The sequence below is a fragment of the Crinia signifera genome, chromosome 12, assembly GCF_055691185.1.
Source record: "Crinia signifera chromosome 12, ASM5569118v1, whole genome shotgun sequence".
Classification (NCBI taxonomy): domain Eukaryota; kingdom Metazoa; phylum Chordata; class Amphibia; order Anura; family Myobatrachidae; genus Crinia; species Crinia signifera.
In genome coordinates, this window is record NC_139228.1 from 7,903,183 (window position 1) to 7,925,226 (window position 22,044).

A 22,044-nucleotide genomic window follows, 5' to 3' on the forward strand; every position below is an offset into this window, starting at 1 on the left:
ACGAAGACGGGGCGTGGTCACGTACTACCCCGGGCGCCATGTTGGAAGCTGGAGAGCGGCTGAGACTCCTTCATGTTGTATTTTATTATGTAGGTCCAGGTCAGTGAGCCGGGCGGAGGTAATATCTGTGTGTGATATTAATGTTATTATTCCAGGGTTGCCTACCTGACCCTCTCCTTCAGGGAGAAAATGGTCTGTTCCTGGGCTTCCCTGGTAATGTAGGATTGCCATCACCTGTGGTGGTCTAGTTAATTCATTACCAGGGAAATCCAGGAACAGAGCATGTTCTCCCTGATGGAGAGGGTCAGATAGGCAACCCTGATATTATTCTCCCTACAGCATACCTCCCAACATGATCCATGCCAGGAGGGACACAAGGCTCTGCTCCTGCACTTTCCTCTTAATGTATGATTACCCTCATCTGTGTTAACAGGTTAATTGAGGAGAAAGGTGCTGCAACACAGGTGACGGTAATCATACAACAAGAGGGAAGTCCAGGAGCAGAGCATTGTGTCCCTCCTGGAGAGGGTCATGTTGGGAGGTATGCTACAGGGAAAGATATTATTCTGTGCGGTATAATGGGGATCCCCAGTGTCATTATTATATAGGGGAGGGGTCTGTATAGTGATATATAATGAGGGATAGACCCCGGCACACGCTGTATGTGATATTATATAGGGGAGGGGTCTGTATAGTGATATATAATGAGGGATAATCCCCGGCACACGCTGCGTATGTGATATTATATAGGGGAGGGGTCTGTATAGTGATATATAATGAGGGATAATCCCCCGGCACACGCTGCATATGTGATATTATTATATAGGGGAGGGGTCTGTATAGTGATATATAATGAGGGATCATCCCCCGGCACAGGCTGCGTATGTGATATTATTATATAGGGGAGGGGTCTGTATAGTGATATATAATGAGGGATATTCCCCCGGCACACGCTGCGTATGTGATATTATATAGGGGAGGGGTCTGTATAGTGATATATAATGAGGGATAATCCCCCGGCACATGCTGCGTATGTGATATTATATAGGGGAGGGGTCTGTATAGTGATATATAATGAGGGATAATCCCCCCGGCACACGCTGGGTATGTGATATTATTATATAGGGGAGGGGTCTGTATAGTGATATATAATGAGGGATAATCCCCCGGCACATACTGCGTATGTGATATTATTATATAGGGGAGTGGTCTGTATAGTGATATATAATGAGGGATAATCCCCCGGCACACGCTGGGTATGTGATATTATTATATAGGGGAGGGGTCTGTATAGTGATATATAATGAGGGATAATCCCCCGGCACACGCTGCGTATGTGATATTATATAGGGGAGGGGTCTGTATAGTGATATATAATGAGGGATAATCCCCCAGCACATGCTGCGTATGTGATATTATTATATAGGGGAGTGGTCTGTATAGTGATATATAATGAGGGATAATCCCCCCGGCACACGCTGCGTATGTGATATTATTATATAGGGGAGGGGTCTGTATAGTGATATATAATGAGGGATAATCCCCCGGCACATGCTGTGTATGTGATATTATTATATAGGGGAGGGGTCTGTATAGTGATATATAATGAGGGATAATCCCCCGGCACACGCTGCGTATGTGATATTATATAGGGGAGGGGTCTGTATAGTGATATATAATGAGGAATAATCCCCCGGCACATGCTGCGTATGTGATATTATATAGGGGAGGGGTCTGTATAGTGATATATAATGAGGGATAATCCCCCGGCACACGCTGCGTATGTGATATTATATAGGGGAGGGGTCTGTATAGTGATATATAATGAGGGATAATCCCCCAGCACATGCTGCGTATGTGATATTATTATATAGGGGAGGGGTCTGTATAGTGATATATAATGAGGGATAATCCCCCGGCACACGCTGCGTATGTGATATTATATAGGGGAGGGGTCTGTATAGTGATATATAATGAGGGATAATCCCCCAGCACATGCTGCATATGTGATATTATTATATAGGGGAGTGGTCTGTATAGTGATATATAATGAGGGATAATCCCCCCGGCACACGCTGCGTATGTGATATTATTATATAGGGGAGGGGTCTGTATAGTGATATATAATGAGGGATAATCCCCCGGCACATGCTGCGTATGTGATATTATTATATAGGGAAGGGGTCTGTATAGTGATATATAATGAGGTATAATCCCCCGGCACATACTGCGTATGTGATATTATTATATAGGGGAGGGGTCTGTATAGTGATATATAATGAGGGATAATCCCCCGACACACGCTGCGTATGTGATATTATTATATAGGGGAGGGGTCTGTATAGTGATATATAATGAGGGATAATCCCCCGGCACACACTGCGTATGTGATATTATATAGTAGAGGGGTCTGTATAGTGATATATAATGAGGGATAATCCCCCGGCACACGCTGTGTATGTGATATTATATAGGGGACGGGTCTGTATAGTGATATATAATGAGGGATAATCCCCCGGCACACGCTGTGTATGTGATATTGTATAGGGGAGGGGTCTGTATAGTGATATATAATGACGGATATGCTCCATCTTAATGATGATTTTTTTCCTTTATTCCTAGATAAGTTATGAGAAGCTGCAGAATATTTTATTAGACCTCAGGTGCTAGTGAGACCCGTTCTGTATAAATCACTGAGGATGGACAATGGGAAGAGTGACAGGATATTACATCTCACCCTGGAGATCATCTACGTGCTGACCGGAAAGGTGAGGTCTTATGGGAGCATCACAGTGACATCACTCTTATCTCTAGTAATAATACAGGGATGTGACCGGGGAGGTGAGGGCTTATGGGAGAGTCACAGTGACATCACTATTATCGCTAGTAATAATACATAGGGACATAACCGGGGAGGTGAGGGCTTATGGGAGCCTCACAGTGACATCACACTTATTTGTAGTAATAATACAGGAATGTGACCGGGGAGGTGAGGGCATATGGGAATTTCACAGTGACATCACTATTATCGCTAGCAATGATACAGGGACGTGACCGGGGAGGTGAGGTCTTATGGGAGCGTCACAGTGACATCACTATTATCGCTAGCAATGATACAGGGACGTGACCGGGGAGGTGAGGTCTTATGGGAGCGTCACAGTGACATCACTCTTATCGCTAGCAATGATACCGGGACCTGACCGGGGAGGTGAGATCTTATGGGAGCGTCACAGTGACATCACTATTATCGCTAGTAATAATACACAGGGACGTGACCGGGCAGGTGAGGGCTTATGGGAGAGTCACAGTGACATCACTCTTATCTAGTAATACTACAGGGAGGTGACCGGGGAGGTGAGGGCTTATGGGAGTGTCACAGTGACATCACTGTTATCTAGTAATAATACAGGGACATAACTGTGGAGGTGAGGGCTTATGGGGGTGTCACAGTGCCATGCATTGATGACATTTTGGTATTGCAGTATTTTCTGTACATTTAGGTGTTTTATATTTGAGTGGTTTTGCCTGTTTGTAAATGTATAACATCGAGAAGAAAGGCTTGTTATACACATACATTCCTATCCAGCCTGTATCTGTTTCCTTACCTGTTACACTATCTCCCATAGTTCGCCTGTTATGAGTCCTCTCTCTGTTTTCAATTATTAAAGCAAATTATTCCCCTGTGGTCACCAGCTGCATATGGGGACTGAGAACATAGAGCCCACAGGAAATATAGGATTAGATCAATCCTAAAAACAAATTTCCAAGTTACTTATGTTTCATTTAATTTGAAACTGTCTTTCCCAATACACAGGATTACACAGCACTGATACAGAGATCCAGTGAGCGTGTGACACCCAGGAGCCATCCACATGTGTCAGAAGGATGGAGCAGGACCCAGAGCCCGATGACGGTGCCTCCACCTCACTCCCTGATACAGGAGAGAGGCAGTGACTGGAAGATCCTGGAACTGACCAATGAGATCATTCAGCTGGTGACAGGAGAGGTGACTGCTGGGAAGGGGGCATTATACAGTAACACCAGGGGATGTGAAAGGAGAGGTGACTGCTGGGAAGGGGATGTGACAGGAGAGGTGACATTATACAGTAACACCAGGGGATGTGACAGGAGAGGTGACTACTGGGACGGGGACGTTATACAGTAACACCAGGGATGTGACAGGAGAGGTGACTGCTGGGAAGGGGACGTTATACAATAACACCAGGGATGTGACGGGAGAGGTGACTGCTGGGAAGGGGACGTTATACAGTAACATCGGGGATGTGACAGGAGAGGTGACTGCTGGGAAGGGGACGTTATACAATAACACCGGGGATGGGACAGGAGAGGTGACTGCTGGGAAGGAGATGTTATACAGTAACACCGGGGGATGTGACAGGAGAGGTGACTGCTGGGAAGGGGACGTTATACAGTAACACCGGGGGATGTGACGGGAGAGGTGACTGCTGGGAAGGGGACGTTATACAATAACACCGGGGATGGGACAGGAGAGGTGACTGCTGGGAAGGAGATGTTATACAGTAACACCGGGGATGTGACGGGAGAGGTGACTGCTGGGAAGGGGACGTTATACAGTAAGACCGGGGGATGTGACGGGAGAGGTGACTGCTGGGAAGGAGACTTTATACAGTAAGACCGGGGGATGTGACAGGAGAGGTGACTGCTGGGAAGGGGACGTTATACAGTAAGACCGGGGGATGTGACAGGAGAGGTGACTACTGGGAAGGGGACGTTATACAATAACACCAGGGATGTGACGGGAGAGGTGACTGCTGGGAAGGGGACGTTATACAGTAACACCGAGGATGTGACAGGAGAGGTGACTGCTGGGAAGGGAACGTTATACAGTAACACCGAGGATGTGACAGGAGAGGTGACTGCTGGGTGGTGACTGTGTCATTGTGTGTGTGTGTCAGGTTCCTATACAGTGTCAGGAGGAGCCGGAGAATACAGAAGGACTCCGGGATCTGTGTGAGGATGTGAAGATGGAGAATCACTGGCCGCTCTCATCACTGGGTAAGTGGAGACAGTTACTGCAGACAGGAGACAGATGTGGGGTGACCTATATACATATCATCTGATAGTCACATATATACAATGTCCTCAGTCACTGTGTGTCTCCTACAGATGGATCCAACAGCAGATATACCCCAGAGAGAGATCTCCCCCATCACCACTCACAGGGGTGTACAGAAGATCACAGGACCCCACAGGAGGATCAGGTAGGTGGGATTTAGGTTCTTACCATGGGGGTGATTCTGGTTGGCAAGCTGTAAAATCCCCAGCTTTGCGTGTCATCTATGCGCCGGCCACCCCTGCTCGTAGCCTGAATATCCCTGCATACATGCGAATAGATGTTTCCATTCACAGCCTTGCCGACAAGTGCTTGCAGATCTAAGATACCTCTATGGTGTCTTATCTCTGCAGGCTCCCTGTACGGGAAGTGGGCAATTGGCATCCGCTGACGTCAACAGCCTGCACCATCGCTGAATTTCCATGGGAACGCCCAAGAACTGCTGGGCGTTCCCATGGTTACGACTACGACCCGCTGCCCCATGGCAGTGCTGTGTGTGCGAGCAGCTGGTGAATAATCGATTTGCCGTGGTCACTCGCACCAAGCGGCTGCAGTCGCGAACCGTCGCTCCCCTGTGCGAATGTGCAGGGGAGCATATGTATTAGAATAAGGTCCCAAATACCAAATGGTCTCTGTTGTATGAAAGCCATGTGGACCTAACACATTAATATTCTTCTGCTTTATCTCAAATTATTAAGACATACATTATTAAATTGGATATTCCAAAAAATAGAAAAGAGAGCGCTCACAGGGCAACATTCCGGACGGAGAGCGAGTCAGGTTGTAGGTCCCACGAGGATCCATTCCATTCTTAATGGTGATAGCGTCCAGATCCCGGTAATTAATATTAAGTCTTAGACCCCTATTCTTCATTCATGGTCCTCCCTGATGTACGACGGCCCATGTTCTGGGAGACTCAGAGGAAACACGAGGAGGTGATCTCCCAATAGCCCACATTACATCAGAAGTTCCGGAGAGTACAGTCGCTGTAGGAGTTTCCCATCTGAGTTCCTAGCAGTGGGTTCCATCCCATGTCACACTATGAGCGCTCTCTTACCTCTGCCTCCTATGTAACTAAGACACGTGACACTATGAGCGCTCTCTTACCTCTGCGTCCTATGTAACTGAGACACGTCACACTATGAGCGCTCTCTTACCTCTGCGTCCTATGTAACTGAGACACGTCACACTATGAGCGCTCTCTTACCTCTGCGTCCTATGTAACTGAGACACGTCACACTATGAGCGCTCTCTTACCTCTGCGTCCTATGTAACTGAGACACGTCACACTATGAGCGCTCTCTTACCTCTGCGTCCTATGTAACTGAGACACGTCACACTATGAGCGCTCTCTTACCTCTGCGTCCTATGTAACTGAGACACGTCACACTATGAGCGCACTATTACCTCCTCATCCTATGTAACTGAGACACGTCACACTATGAGCGCACTATTACCTCCTCATCCTATGTAACTGAGACATGTCACACTATGAGCGCTCTCTTACCTCTGCGTCCTATGTAACAGACACGTCACACTATGAGCGCTCTCTTACCTCTGCATCCTATGTAACTGAGACATGTCACACTATGAGCGCTCTCTTATCTCTGCTTCCTATGTAACTGAGACACGTCACACTATGAGCACTCTCTTACCTCTGCGACCTATGTAACTGAGACATGTCACACTATGAGCGCTCTCTTACCTCTGCATCCTATGTAACTGAGACACGTCACACTATGAGCACTCTCTTACCTCTGCGACCTATGTAACTGAGACACGTCACACTATGAGCACTCTCTTACCTCTGCGACCTATGTAACTGAGACACGTCACACTATGAGCGCTCTCTTATCTCTGCTTCCTATGTAACTGAGACACGTCACACTATGAGCGCTCTCTTACCTCTGCTTCCTATGTAACTGAGACATGTCACACTATGAGCGCTCTCTTACCTCTGCGTCCTATGTAACTGAGACATGTCACACTATGAGCGCTCTCTTACCTCTGCATCCTATGTAACTGAGACACGTCACACTATGAGCGCTCTCTTACCTCTGCATCCTATGTAACTGAGACACGTCACACTATGAGCGCTCTCTTACCTCTGCATCCTATGTAACTGAGACATGTCACGCTATGAGCACTCTCTTACCTCTGCGTCCTATGTAACTGAGACACGTCACGCTATGAGCACTCTCTTACCTCTGCGTCCTATGTAACAGACATGTCACACTCTGAGCGCTCTCTTACCTCTGCGTCCTATGTAACAGACATGTCACGCTCTGAGCGCTCTCTTACCTCTGCATCCTATGTAACTGAGACACGTCACACTATGAGCGCTCTCTTACCTCTGCGTCCTATGTAACTGAGACACGTCACACTATGAGCGCTCTCTTACCTCTGCATCCTATGTAACTGAGACATGTCACACTATGAGCGCTCTCTCACCTCTGCATCCTATGTAACTGAGACATGTCACACTATGAGCGCTCTCTTACCTCTGCATCCTATGTAACTGACATGTCACGCTATGAGCGCTCTCTTACCTCTGCATCCTATGTAACAGACATGTCACGCTATGAGCGCTCTCTTACCTCTGCATCCTATGTAACTGAGACATGTCACACTATGAGCGCTCTCTTACCTCTGCATCCTATGTAACTGAGACACGTCACACTATGAGCGCTCTCTTACCTCTGCATCCTATGTAACAGACACGTCACACTATGAGCGCTCTCTTACCTCTGCATCCTATGTAACTGAGACACGTCACACTATGAGCGCTCTTACCTCTGCGTAATATGTAACAGACATGTCACACTATGAGCGCTCTCTTACCTCTGCGTCCTATGTAACAGACACGTCACACTATGAGCGCTCTCTTACCTCTGCATCCTATGTAACTGAGACACGTCACACTATGAGCGCTCTCTTACCTCTGCGTCCTATGTAACTGAGACACGTCACACTATGAGCGCTCTCTTACCTCTGCGTCCTATGTAACAGACATGTCACGCTCTGAGCGCTCTCTTACCTCTGCGTCCTATGTAACTGAGACACGTCACGCTCTGAGCGCTCTCTTACCTTTGCGTCCTATGTAACAGACATGTCATGCTCTGAGCGCTCTCTTAACCTCTGCGTCCTATGTAACAGACATGTGACACTATGAGCGCTCTCTTACCTCTGCGTCCTATGTAACTGAGACACGTCACACTATGAGCGCTCTCTTACCTCTGCGTCCTATGTAACTGAGACACGTCACACTATGAGCGCTCTCTTACCTCTGCGTCCTATGTAACAGACATGTCACGCTCTGAGCGCTCTCTTACCTCTGCGTCCTATGTAACAGACATGTCACACTATGAGCGCTCTTTTACCTCTGCATCCTATGTAACTGAGACACGTCACACTATGAGCGCTCTCTTACCTCTGCATCCTATGTAACTGAGACACGTCACACTATGAGCGCTCTCTTACCTCTGCGTCCTATGTAACAGACATGTCACACTATGAGCGCTCTCTTACCTCTGCATCCTATGTAACAGACATGTCACGCTCTGAGCTCTCTCTTACCTCTGCCTCCTATGTAACAGACACGTCACACTATGAGCGCTCTCTTACCTCTGCATCCTATGTAACAGACACGTCACGCTCTGAGCGCTCTCTTAACCTCTGCGTCCTATGTAACAGACATGTCACACTATGAGCGCTCTCTTACCTCTGCGTCCTATGTAACAGACATGTCACACTATGAGCGCTCTCTTACCTCTGCATCCTATGTAACAGACATGTCACACTGAGCGCTCTCTTACCTCTGCATCCTATGTAACAGACATGTCACACTGAGCGCTCTCTTACCTCTGCATCCTATGTAACAGACATGTCACACTGAGCGCTCTCTTACCTCTGCATCCTATGTAACTGAGACACGTCACACTATGAGCGCTCTCTTACCTCTGCATCCTATGTAACTGAGACACGTCACACTATGAGCGCTTTCTTACCTCTGCATCCTATGTAACTGAGACACGTCACACTATGAGCGCTTTCTTACCTCTGCATCCTATGTAACTGAGACACGTCACACTATGAGCGCTCTCTTACCTCTGCGTCCTATGTAACAGACATGTCACACTATGAGCGCTCTCTTACCTCTGCGTCCTATGTAACTGAGACATGTCACACTATGAGCGCTCTCTTACCTCTGCGTCCTATGTAACAGACATGTCACGCTCTGAGCTCTCTCTTACCTCTGCCTCCTATGTAACAGACATGTCACACTATGAGCGCTCTCTTACCTCTGCGTCCTATGTAACAGACATGTCACACTATGAGCGCTCTCTTACCTCTGCGTCCTATGTAACAGACATGTCACACTATGAGCGCTCTCTTACCTCTGCATCCTATGTAACTGAGACACGTCACACTGAGCGCTCTCTTACCTCTGCATCCTATGTAACAGACATGTCACACTGAGCGCTCTCTTACCTCTGCATCCTATGTAACAGACATGTCACACTATGAGCGCTCTCTTACCTCTGCATCCTATGTAACAGACATGTCACACTGAGCGCTCTCTTACCTCTGCATCCTATGTAACTTAGACACGTCACACTATGAGCGCTCTCTTACCTCTGCATCCTATGTAACTGAGACATGTCACACTATGAGCGCTCTCTTACCTCTGCATCCTATGTAACTTAGACACGTCACACTATGAGCGCTCTCATACCTCTGCATCCTATGTAACTGAGACATGTCACACTATGAGCGCTCTCTTACCTCTGCATCCTATGTAACTGAGACATGTCACACTATGAGCGCTCTCTTACCTCTGCATCCTATGTAACTGAGACATGTCACACTATGAGCGCTCTCTTACCTCTGCATCCTATGTAACAGACATGTCACACTATGAGCGCTCTCTTACCTCTGCATCCTATGTAACTGAGACACGTCACACTATGAGCGCTCTCTTACCTCTGCGTCCTATGTAACAGACATGTCACACTATGAGCGCTCTCTTACCTCTGCGTCCTATGTAACAGACACGTCACACTATGAGCGCTCTCTTACCTCTGCATCCTATGTAACTGAGACACGTCACACTATGAGCGCTCTCTTACCTCTGCGTCCTATGTAACTGAGACACGTCACACTATGAGCGCTCTCTTACCTCTGCGTCCTATGTAACAGACATGTCACGCTCTGAGCGCTCTCTTACCTCTGCGTCCTATGTAACTGAGACACGTCACGCTCTGAGCGCTCTCTTACCTCTGCGTCCTATGTAACAGACATGTCATGCTCTGAGCGCTCTCTTAACCTCTGCGTCCTATGTAACAGACATGTGACACTATGAGCGCTCTCTTACCTCTGCGTCCTATGTAACAGACATGTCACACTATGAGCGCTCTCTTACCTCTGCATCCTATGTAACAGACACGTCACACTATGAGCGCTCTCTTACCTCTGCATCCTATGTAACTGAGACATGTCACACTATGAGCGCTCTCTTACCTCTGCGTCCTATGTAACAGACATGTCACACTATGAGCGCTCTCTTACCTCTGCGTCCTATGTAACAGACATGTCACACTATGAGCGCTCTCTTACCTCTGCGTCCTATGTAACAGACATGTCACACTATGAGCGCTCTCTTACCTCTGTGTCCTATGTAACTGAGACATGTCACACTGAGCGCTCTCTTACCTCTGCGTCCTATGTAACAGACATGTCACACTATGAGCACTCTCTTACCTCTGCGTCCTATGTAACAGACATGTCACGCTCTGAGCGCTCTCTTACCTCTGCGTCCTATGTAACAGACATGTCACGCTCTGAGCGCTCTCTTAACCTCTGCGTCCTATGTAACAGACATGTCACACTATGAGCGCTCTCTTACCTCTGCATCCTATGTAACTGAGACACGTCACACTGAGCGCTCTCTTACCTCTGCATCCTATGTAACTGAGACACGTCACACTATGAGCGCTCTCTTACCTCTGCGTCCTATGTAACTGAGACACGTCACACTATGAGCGCTCTCTTACCTCTGCGTCCTATGTAACAGACACGTCACGCTATGAGCGCTCTCTTACCTCTGCGTCCTATGTAACAGACATGTCACGCTCTGAGCGCTCTCTTACCTCTGCGTCCTATGTAACAGACATGTCACACTATGAGCGCTCTTTTACCTCTGCATCCTATGTAACTGAGACACGTCACACTATGAGCGCTCTCTTACCTCTGCATCCTATGTAACTGAGACACGTCACACTATGAGCGCTCTCTTACCTCTGCGTCCTATGTAACAGACATGTCACACTATGAGCGCTCTCTTACCTCTGCATCCTATGTAACAGACATGTCACGCTCTGAGCTCTCTCTTACCTCTGCCTCCTATGTAACAGACACGTCACGCTATGAGCGCTCTCTTACCTCTGCATCCTATGTAACAGACACGTCACGCTCTGAGCGCTCTCTTAACCTCTGCGTCCTATGTAACAGACATGTCACACTATGAGCGCTCTCTTACCTCTGCATCCTATGTAACAGACATGTCACACTGAGCGCTCTCTTACCTCTGCATCCTATGTAACAGACATGTCACACTGAGCGCTCTCTTACCTCTGCATCCTATGTAACTGAGACACGTCACACTATGAGCGCTCTCTTACCTCTGCATCCTATGTAACTGAGACACGTCACACTATGAGCGCTTTCTTACCTCTGCATCCTATGTAACTGAGACACGTCACACTATGAGCGCTTTCTTACCTCTGCATCCTATGTAACTGAGACACGTCACACTATGAGCGCTCTCTTACCTCTGCGTCCTATGTAACAGACATGTCACACTATGAGCGCTCTCTTACCTCTGCGTCCTATGTAACTGAGACATGTCACACTATGAGCGCTCTCTTACCTCTGCGTCCTATGTAACAGACATGTCACGCTCTGAGCTCTCTCTTACCTCTGCCTCCTATGTAACAGACACGTCACACTATGAGCGCTCTCTTACCTCTGCGTCCTATGTAACAGACACGTCACGCTCTGAGCGCTCTCTTAACCTCTGCGTCCTATGTAACAGACATGTCACACTATGAGCGCTCTCTTACCTCTGCGTCCTATGTAACAGACATGTCACACTATGAGCGCTCTCTTACCTCTGCGTCCTATGTAACAGACATGTCACACTATGAGCGCTCTCTTACCTCTGCATCCTATGTAACTGAGACACGTCACACTGAGCGCTCTCTTACCTCTGCATCCTATGTAACAGACATGTCACACTGAGCGCTCTCTTACCTCTGCATCCTATGTAACAGACATGTCACACTATGAGCGCTCTCTTACCTCTGCGTCCTATGTAACAGACATGTCACACTATGAGCGCTCTCTTACCTCTGCATCCTATGTAACAGACATGTCACACTGAGCGCTCTCTTACCTCTGCATCCTATGTAACTTAGACACGTCACACTATGAGCGCTCTCTTACCTCTGCATCCTATGTAACTGAGACATGTCACACTATGAGCGCTCTCTTACCTCTGCATCCTATGTAACTTAGACACGTCACACTATGAGCGCTCTCATACCTCTGCATCCTATGTAACTGAGACATGTCACACTATGAGCGCTCTCTTACCTCTGCATCCTATGTAACTGAGACATGTCACACTATGAGCGCTCTCTTACCTCTGCATCCTATGTAACTGAGACATGTCACACTATGAGCGCTCTCTTACCTCTGCATCCTATGTAACAGACATGTCACACTATGAGCGCTCTCTTACCTCTGCGTCCTATGTAACAGACATGTCACACTATGAGCGCTCTCTTACCTCTGCGTCCTATGTTACAGACATGTCATGCTCTGAGCGCTCTCTTACCTCTGCGTCCTATGTAACAGACATGTCACGCTCTGAGCGCTCTCTTAACCTCTGCGTCCTATGTAACAGACATGTCACACTATGAGCGCTCTCTTACCTCTGCGTCCTATGTAACAGACATGTCACGCTCTGAGCGCTCTCTTAACCTCTGCGTCCTATGTAACAGACATGTCCTGCTCTGAGCGCTCTCTTACCTCTGCGTCCTATGTAACAGACATGTCATGCTCTGAGCGCTCTCTTACCTCTGCATCCTATGTAACTGAGATACGTCACACTGAGCGCTCTCTTACCTCTGCATCCTATGTAACTGAGACATGTCACACTGAGCGCTCTCTTACCTCTGCATCCTATGTAACTGAGACACGTCACACTATGAGCGCTCTCTTACCTCTGCATCCTATGTAACTGAGACACGTCACACTATGAGCGCTCTCTTACCTCTGCATCCTATGTAACTGAGACACGTCACACTATGAGCGCTCTCATACCTCTGCGTCCTATGTAACAGACATGTCACGCTCTGAGCGCTCTCTTATCTTGTATTGGTTATATGCTATATTATGTCTCTGGAATAATTAGGATGACGTCCTGGCTGCTATTAAAGTAGAAATTGAAGAAGAGGAAGAGACGTATGTGAGCTGTGATTGGCCATGTAAGGAGGAGGAAATCCCTACAGATATCAGCGCAGGTGAGTGACACACTGACTGCAGGACAACATTATCTTATGCTTCATCTGCCAGTACAGACTCACGAGAACAAACCTATCTGCCCAGGGAGGAGGTTTCAGATGCCATCAGCCCCTATAACCCCCTGCTGCTCACATATCATTGTGTGCTGGTAGCCAAGATCTGACCAGTCCTCCTCTGCATCTCAGGGGATGTCAATCAGAGCTGGCTCCATGAAATATCCCATGATCCTCTTTCTATGCCATCATGCCTTATCCCTTCTGTGTACTGCACTTGTTATTGCCTAGTATCTTCCTGTATGGCAGTAATGACAGCATCTGTGACCCAGCTAGGTCATCTGGGAAATGTGACAGCTAGTAATGACTGCACCTGTCCTCCGGCTACGTGGTCTGGAGAATGCAACAGTAATGACTAAATCTGTGCCCCAGCTAGGTGGTCTGGGAAATGTGACAGTAATGACTGCACCTGTGCCCCAGCTAGGTGGTCTGGGAAATGTGACAGTAATGACTGCACCTGTGCCCCAGCTAGGTGGTCTGGGAAATGTGACAGTAATGACTGCACCTGTGCCCCAGCTAGCTGGTCTTGGAAATGTGACAGTAATGACTGCACCTGTGCCCCGAGTATGGATAATTGGATAGACAGCAACTAGATCAACACCACTAGGTCGACATGAGGCTACACCTGTGCACCAGCTAGTTGGTCTGGGAAATGTGACAGTAATGACTGCACCTGTGCCCCAGCTAGATGATCTGAGAAATATGACCGTTCTAAATGACAGCACCTGTGCACCAGCTAGGCGGTCTGGAAAACGTGTCCTGTTGGTATATCTCAAGGACTGGTTTGGCCAACCCTGCTTTATGGTCTTCATTTAGTTGTATACAATACTGTAACATTAAGGGAATATAGCAGGTGATTGTCACCCCTGTAGGACTGCACGCTCCACCCCAATAACCACCTTCCTGCACACACTGGACTGTGGCCACACACCCATGATTGTACTACATCTTCCTCTAATCTGCTGCATCCTGTGACCATGGCTCCTGCTGGTCAGTGTGGCCTGTTGCATGTCATGTGCTTGCTGATGCAGTGTTAAATTGTAAATAAGGGGGAAATTTACCAATATGAAAAACCTAGTTTTTCGTATTGGTTGTTTCCCTACGACTGCATACGACTGTTTAAGTCGTATGCAAAGTCGTGTTCCGGAGGGGGATTTACAAAGCAGTCAGATACGACTGCTTTGTAACCCTCCGATGGTGTAATGATTCGTATTAGCAGCCGTATATACGGCCGCTAATACGAATTATTTCTAGCAGTCTGCACGGATCAAGTCAGATCCGTGCAGGCTGCAAGGTGTAAAAAAAATAGAAAAATAAATAAATAAAAAAAAAAAACGGCGTGGGGTCCCCCCCACAGCCATAACCAGCACCAGGCTGAAGGAGCCGGGGCCGGTAGTAAAAATCAGGGAGCCCGACAAATAGGGGTTCCCCGATTTTTAACAACCAGCCCCAGGCTCCAGGTCCGGGGCTGGTTCCCAAAATACGGGGGACAAAATGAGTAGGGGTCCCCCGTATTTTAAGAACCAGCCCCAGGCACAACCAGCCGGCAGGGTAATGTCACAGCCGGGGGACACTTATAATATAAGGTCCCGCGGCCAAAACATTCTCCCTACCGACCAGTCAGCCTGGCCAGGGGCCCTGGGGGAGTGGGGACCCCCCCAATAAAGGGGTCCCCCCCCTCCAGGACTTACCTGACCAGGCTGAAGCCTGGTGCTGTCCTCGATGCCCCTGGGCGGTGGGCATCGAGCTGATAAATGTTGTAAAAAATAGATAAACCATTGTTTTTTACTGTGGCACTACAAGTGCCAGCAAGCCTCCCCAGCAAGCTGGGACTTGGAGAACCACAAGTCCCAGCCTGCTGGGCATTAAAGGGCCCGCTGGCACTTGTAGTTCTACAGTTAAAAAAATAGTGCACAAAACACACTGACACACTTTTAAAATAAAACTTTATTACACACAAAGCCCACACACACTAATACTTACCTATCTTCTCTCCGTAGGTAGCCCTGATGTCCTGTGTCGGCGTCTTCTGGTCCTGTGTCGTCTTCTTCCTTCATGTCGACGTCGCTGTCGGCGATGGTGTCCCCGTCCGGATCCGAAGAAATCCATTTGGGAAGCTGTGGAAGGAAACCATACTCACCTGTCCCAGCGCGACGTAGTCCAGGTAAGGGTCTTTGCAAAAAAATAAACCGAAAACCCCGAAACCAAACCGGACACGACGGAGACGCACGGTGTGTTTGTTTACATCGTGCGGCTCCGCCTCCCGAATGCCGCTATTGGCCGCTAGGCCGCAAGGCGGCCAATAGCGGCATTCGGGAGGCGGAGCCGCACGATGTAAACACACCGTGCGTCTCCGTCGTGTCCGGTTTGGTTTCGGGGTTTTCGGTTTATTTTTTTGCAAAGACCCTTACCTGGACTACGTCGCGCTGGGACAGGTGAGTATGGTTTCCTTCCACAGCTTCCCAAATGGATTTCTTCGGATCCGGACGGGGACACCATCGCCGACAGCGACGTCGACATGGAGGAAGAAGACGACACAGGACCAGAAGACGCCGACACAGGACATCAGGGCTACCTACGGAGAGAAGATAGGTAAGTATTAGTGTGTGTGGGCTTTGTGTGTAATAAAGTTTTATTTTAAAAGTGTGTCAGTGTGTTTTGTGCACTATTTTTTTAACTGTAGAACTACAAGTGCCAGCGGGCCCTTTAATGCCCAGCAGGCTGGGACTTGTGGTTCTCCAAGTCCCAGCTTGCTGGGGAGGCTTGCTGGCACTTGTAGTGCCACAGTAAAAAACAATGGTTTATCTATTTTTTACAACATTTATCAGCTCGATGCCCACCGCCCAGGGGCATCGAGGACAGCACCAGGCTTCAGCCTGGTCAGGTAAGTCCTGGAGGGGGGGGACCCCTTTATTGGGGGGGTCCCCACTCCCCCAGGGCCCCTGGCCAGGCTGACTGGTCGGTAGGGAGAATGTTTTGGCCGCGGGACCTTATATTATAAGTGTCCCCCGGCTGTGACATTACCCTGCCGGCTGGTTGTGCCTGGGGCTGGTTCTTAAAATACGGGGGACCCCTACTCATTTTGTCCCCCGTATTTTGGGAACCAGCCCCGGACCTGGAGCCTGGGGCTGGTTGTTAAAAATCGGGGAACCCCTATTTGTCGGGCTCCCTGATTTTTAATTACCGGCCCCGGCTCCTTCAGCCTGGTGCTGGTTATGGCTGTGGGGGGGACCCCACGCCGTTTTTTTTTTTTATTTATTTATTTTTCTATTTTTTTTACACTGAAGCCTGCACGGATCTGACTGATCCGTGCAGGCTAAAACGCAAATAGAACAGGAAAATGGTGTTCTATTTTCCTGTCGTATTTGCGTGGGTGTTTCACACCACTAAGCAGCCGTATTGTCAGTACGGCTGCTTAGTAAATCAGAAACCACCATTCTTTTGAATGGTGATTTCTGTCGTATTCTATCGATGGTGTAGACATTCGTATTTGTAACTACAAATACGAATGTTCCATCTTTAGGACTACGAATTGTTGTATTTTTGGGATTGTAAATCCCGAAAATACAAATTCGTAAAAAAAAGGTGTATTTCTCCCTACGAATACACCTTTTTTCTACGAATCCATTTTGGTAAATGTCCCCCTAACTGTTCATATTTAAATAAATGCAATGACACAACTGGACTTTTTGGATAGTCATATTGTATTAGCATTTTAGACATTATAAAATAAGAAGCTTATTTCCATATATTTAATTCCAGCAGATGGACGAGACCTTGGGGATATCCTGGAGGGAAAACTTTTATCTACAGCTGTTAAAATGGAATCTAACATCATTCAAGATGCTGCAGGAGAGAAACCTATTATACTAAATATATATTCAATACTTTCCAGTGCAGATAAATATGATACCTCTAATGATAAGACATATTGCCCTGATAACTTACATAGTCCTACATTTAATGCAGCTAGTTTTGATAACAACATTTTTCCATTTTCTGAGGATTGGAAATGTTTTACCACTAAATCATCTTTTCATAAACATCAGAGAACTTGCATAGGTAAGAAACCATTCACATGTTCTGAGTGTGGGAAATGTTTTACCAACAAAAAGCAACTTCATGTACATTGGAGAACTCACACCGGTGACAAACTGTTTCCATGTCCAGAGTGTGGGAAATGTTATACGTACAAGGGACATCTTATTATACACCAGAGAACTCACACAGGGGAGACACCATTTGCGTGTTTTGAGTGTGGCAAATGTTATGGAAACAAAGTGCAACTTACTAAACATATGAGAACTCACACAGACAAGATGCCGTTTCCATGTTCTCAGTGTGGTAAAAGTTTTATAAACAAAGCGCAACATAATAAACACCAGAGAACTCACACAGACAAGAAACCGGTTCCGTGCTCTGAGTGTGGGAAATGTTATACAGTGAAATCCTCTCTTGTTAAGCATCAGAGAATGCACACAGGTGAGAGATTATTCCCATGTTCCGAATGTGGAAAATGTTCTACCAACAAATCAGAACATCTTAAACATCGGCGAACTCACACAGGTGAGAGGCCATTTCCGTGCTCTGAATGTGGGAAATGTTTTCCAGACAAGGGGCAACTTATTATACATCAGAGAACTCACACAGGGGAGAGGCCATTTCCGTGCTCTGAGTGTGGGAAATGTTTTACAACTAAACCCTCTCTTGTTGCGCATCATAGGAAGCACACAGGTGAGAAACCATTTCTATGTTCTGAGTGTGGGAAACGGTTTATACAGAAATCGATACTTGTTCGACATCAGAGAACTCACACAGGTGAAAAACCATTTATGTGCTCTGAGTGTGGGAAATGTTTTACAATGAAAACACATCTTATTAATCATCAGAGAACTCACACAGGTGAGAAACCGTTTTCTTGTTCTAAGTGTGGGAGATGGTTTACACACAAACACAGTCTTGTGAGACATCAGGGAACTCACACACGTTAGGAATCATTTCTGTGCATTGACTGTAAAGCTGGGTCCACGCTAGCTGGGTACACACTGGAGCGACCGCCAATCTTTCCGACTTTACTGACAATTTACCTTGAGCACAGAATTACCAGAATTGTTGCTCCCGTACAGACTAGAAAGACCTTCATGTTCTAGGGAGCGGCATGACGAGGAAGTCAGATTGGTCTGAGAGATCATTGTTTGCCTGGTTTGCCGTACAGACTTAACAAGGAACATATTGCTAGGTTTGATGATGCGACCGCAGTTACACGCTTATTGTGCATACACACTGGGCGATGTAAGCTGCATGTCGGTCCGAACCACCTGTCTAGGTGACATATCGCTCAGTGTGTACCCAGCTTATGAAGTGGTTACACCCATCAGGTCTTGTCCTCAGCAGCAGAACCTAAGCTATTGGGCACAGAATGTGGTGGCTGCATGTTTCTTATTACTGTAGAAGTGGTTATATTACTGCAGTTTTATAGATATAGTTCATTTTAACATATTTCCCTTCTGCAGATAAATTTGATTTTTCAGTCTCATATACAAACAATATAGAATTGTTATATTAGGGCAGACAACTATAACACACTGTCACCAGGCACCACAGCAGTAAGTATGAGTAGTTGTATAATCCTGCCAATTGGCTGGAGGTATACTGTGGGATATGGGACTCTTAAGGTGAGTACACACGGGAGCAATTTCTTGTAAAATCGCTGGGAATATGGTCGCTGAGCGACCATATTGTCAGTGATTTGGAGCGCTCCCGTGTGCACTGCCTAATGGTCGCTGGTCGCAGGAGCATGCTCCTGCGACCAGCGTCTTTCCCCGGCGATCGCTGTGCCGGGAGGTCAGCGCCGGGGAGGTCAGCGCCGGGGAGATCAGCGTTGATCTCCCCAGCCCCGTGCCGCTGCTTCCTCCCTCCTCCTATCAAAGTGACAGCAGCAGCGTCTGCTGCTGCTGCTGCGCTCCCCCTCCGCCCCGTAGCAGTGTCTCCTTTTCATCGCTGATGAAAAGGAGACACTGAGCAATATGATTGCTGGGGATATATTGCTAGCAATCATATTACCTCGTGTGTACACAGCATTACAGTATGTTTGTTCATGTTCTGTGATTGCAGCGGTGAGACAGGTCAGATAATTAGGTCAGTATCTGAGCAGTTCACTCGGACTCACTGTTATGATTCTTGTATGTGTTTCTGTGGTGCAAATGCAACTGTATGATCCATGTGGCTGTCTAGTACAACCACTCCCAATTGTACAGTATCTTTGTCACCTGTAAACAACGAAAGTGGGGTCAGGCCTAGGCCTATATGCTTTATTACATCTATTAGACACATTGAATGGACCTGAATGAGTGGTGCAGCATGCATCTGGACCAAACCATGTTGCACTGCACGTGGAGCACCTGGGCCAAACCATGTTGCACTGCACGTGGAGCATCTGGGCCAAACCATGTTACACTGCACGTGGAGCACCTGGGCCAAACCATGTTGCACTGCACGTGGAGCATCTGGGCCAAACCATGTTGCACTGCACGTGGAGCACCTGGGCCAAACCATGTTACACTGCATGTGGAGCACCTGGGCCAAACCATGTTACACTGCACGTGGAGCATCTGGGCCAAACCATGTTACACTGCACGTGGAGCACCTGGGCCAAACCATGTTACACTGCAAGTGGAGCATCTGGGTCAAACCATGTTGCACTGCACGTGGAGCATCTGGGCCAAACCATGTTGCACTGCACGTGGAGCATCTGGGCCAAACCATGTTGCACTGCACGTGGAGCATCTGGGCCAAACCATGTTACACTGCACGTGGAGCAAATTTAGTACAAACTTTTAATGCAGGGAAGGGATCGTGGTCCTATGTCTGCAGTGTGCCAATATAAAGGTACTAGTTAAAAGCTTGTAAAAATGACAGCTTCTGCAATGTACTTTCACTGTGAGCTGTGACCAGTTTTACTTTCACTTTGAGCAGTGACAGTTTTTAGCCCACAAACTCTCCACCCCAGTCCCTATCTGCTCCTACCTACAATCTGTCTTCACAGCTCCCCCTCTCCATATCCAGCAAGTGTGAGAAACAGATCAGTGTCCCTTCGAAAAGTGCTTTCACTTTCTGTTATTACATGTTTTAGCACACAAAGGAGTAATTTGGTCCATTGCATGGCCTCTACTGGTCACTGGCGATACTTCACCTCATAGAGGTGGGATATAGATAGATCTAAGCAGCCTTCTGCATTGTACCTTCTATCTCTCACCTTCTCTTTGGACATACGCGGCCTACACACGGGGGGGGGGGATTTAGGAGCATTTTGTACTCCGTGTGTAGGGTCATAGCGATAGTGATGTGCAGCCACACGCGGCGCTATCGCCCGGCGATTAATATCCAGCAAGCTGGATAAATCTAGTAATATCTCCGTGCAGGGGCCAGTGATCTCATCAGAGAACACTGGCTCTATCCAATCTCTCAGCAAATTGTTGTGTGTGTAGGCCCCTTTAGATCAGGAAGATAAGGACATTAGTTTAAGTGATACCTGTGAAGCCGTGGGGCACTGGACATAGATGCCTGTCCATCTGGTCTTAACCCACGTTAAATGCATCAGATGCACAGTAGTCAGCCGTCAGGATTTGCACGGGAGTTGTTGGACCGGTGTGAACTTTCCAGAGATCTGACTTGGATGGAGAATCTTCTCAGCGTACAGAGTAAGATGCAAAACTACAAGCACCATACAGAGACATCATACATGACAATTCTAACATCAATAAAAACATTCAACAGAACAAATTCAATCAGCGCCTTTAAAGATAAATTCATCGCACTCAGCTGTGGGATATATCTCACGGACACTTATATCACACAGCGGTGAGTGATGACTGTACCGCGTAACTACAGCTGTGGTGGATGGTTCCTCTAACAATTACAGTGCAACAAACCGTCATGGCAGCCATGTTGTGGGCGGTGCTTACATGACAATGCAGCCAATCAGTGAGATTATTCAGCAGTTTTAGAAATATCGCCTGTACTATGGATTGATGACAATTTCATGATATGTGTAACAAATTGTATGTATAAAAATATTTTATGTTGCCATCTTTATGCTTGATTACTAGCCTGTTTTCTTCATCATCCTCATATAGTGTACTTGTGATATTCTAACAGTGACTGATTAGTTGTTTGATATTATTTTGTACAGTATTGTTATTGTTTGTATAGGGACTATGTAGCGGATGTACCAGTACAGGGGATTTATGGGCATGGCGTGCTGTTACATGGTTAGCGCACACAGCCAGTAATAAACTAATTACCAACTAA

At 47.3% G+C, this 22,044-nt stretch overlaps 1 protein-coding gene across 1 annotated transcript; it reads left to right on the forward strand.

Moving 5' to 3' along the window:
* On the forward strand, nucleotides 1-22,044 carry LOC146050607 (uncharacterized). Its single transcript, XM_083167690.1, has 7 exons — nucleotides 1-118; nucleotides 2,623-2,768; nucleotides 3,815-4,006; nucleotides 4,938-5,037; nucleotides 5,149-5,243; nucleotides 13,572-13,680; nucleotides 17,497-22,044. The coding sequence occupies exons 2-7, from the start codon at nucleotides 2,700-2,702 to the stop codon at nucleotides 18,723-18,725; spliced, it is 1,794 nt and encodes a 597-aa protein (XP_083023816.1). The 5' UTR covers nucleotides 1-118; nucleotides 2,623-2,699; the 3' UTR covers nucleotides 18,726-22,044.

Bases quoted from the DNA above. Each gene is read 5' to 3' on its own strand.
- LOC146050607 (XM_083167690.1), top strand. From the start codon at position 2,700: ATGGACAATGGGAAGAGTGACAGGATATTACATCTCACCCTGGAGATC. The intron at 5,244-13,571 runs GTAGGTGGGATT...TGGAATAATTAG, and splicing joins GGACCCCACAGGAGGATCAG to GATGACGTCCTGGCTGCTAT. The intron at 13,681-17,496 runs GTGAGTGACACA...ATTTAATTCCAG, and splicing joins CCCTACAGATATCAGCGCAG to CAGATGGACGAGACCTTGGG.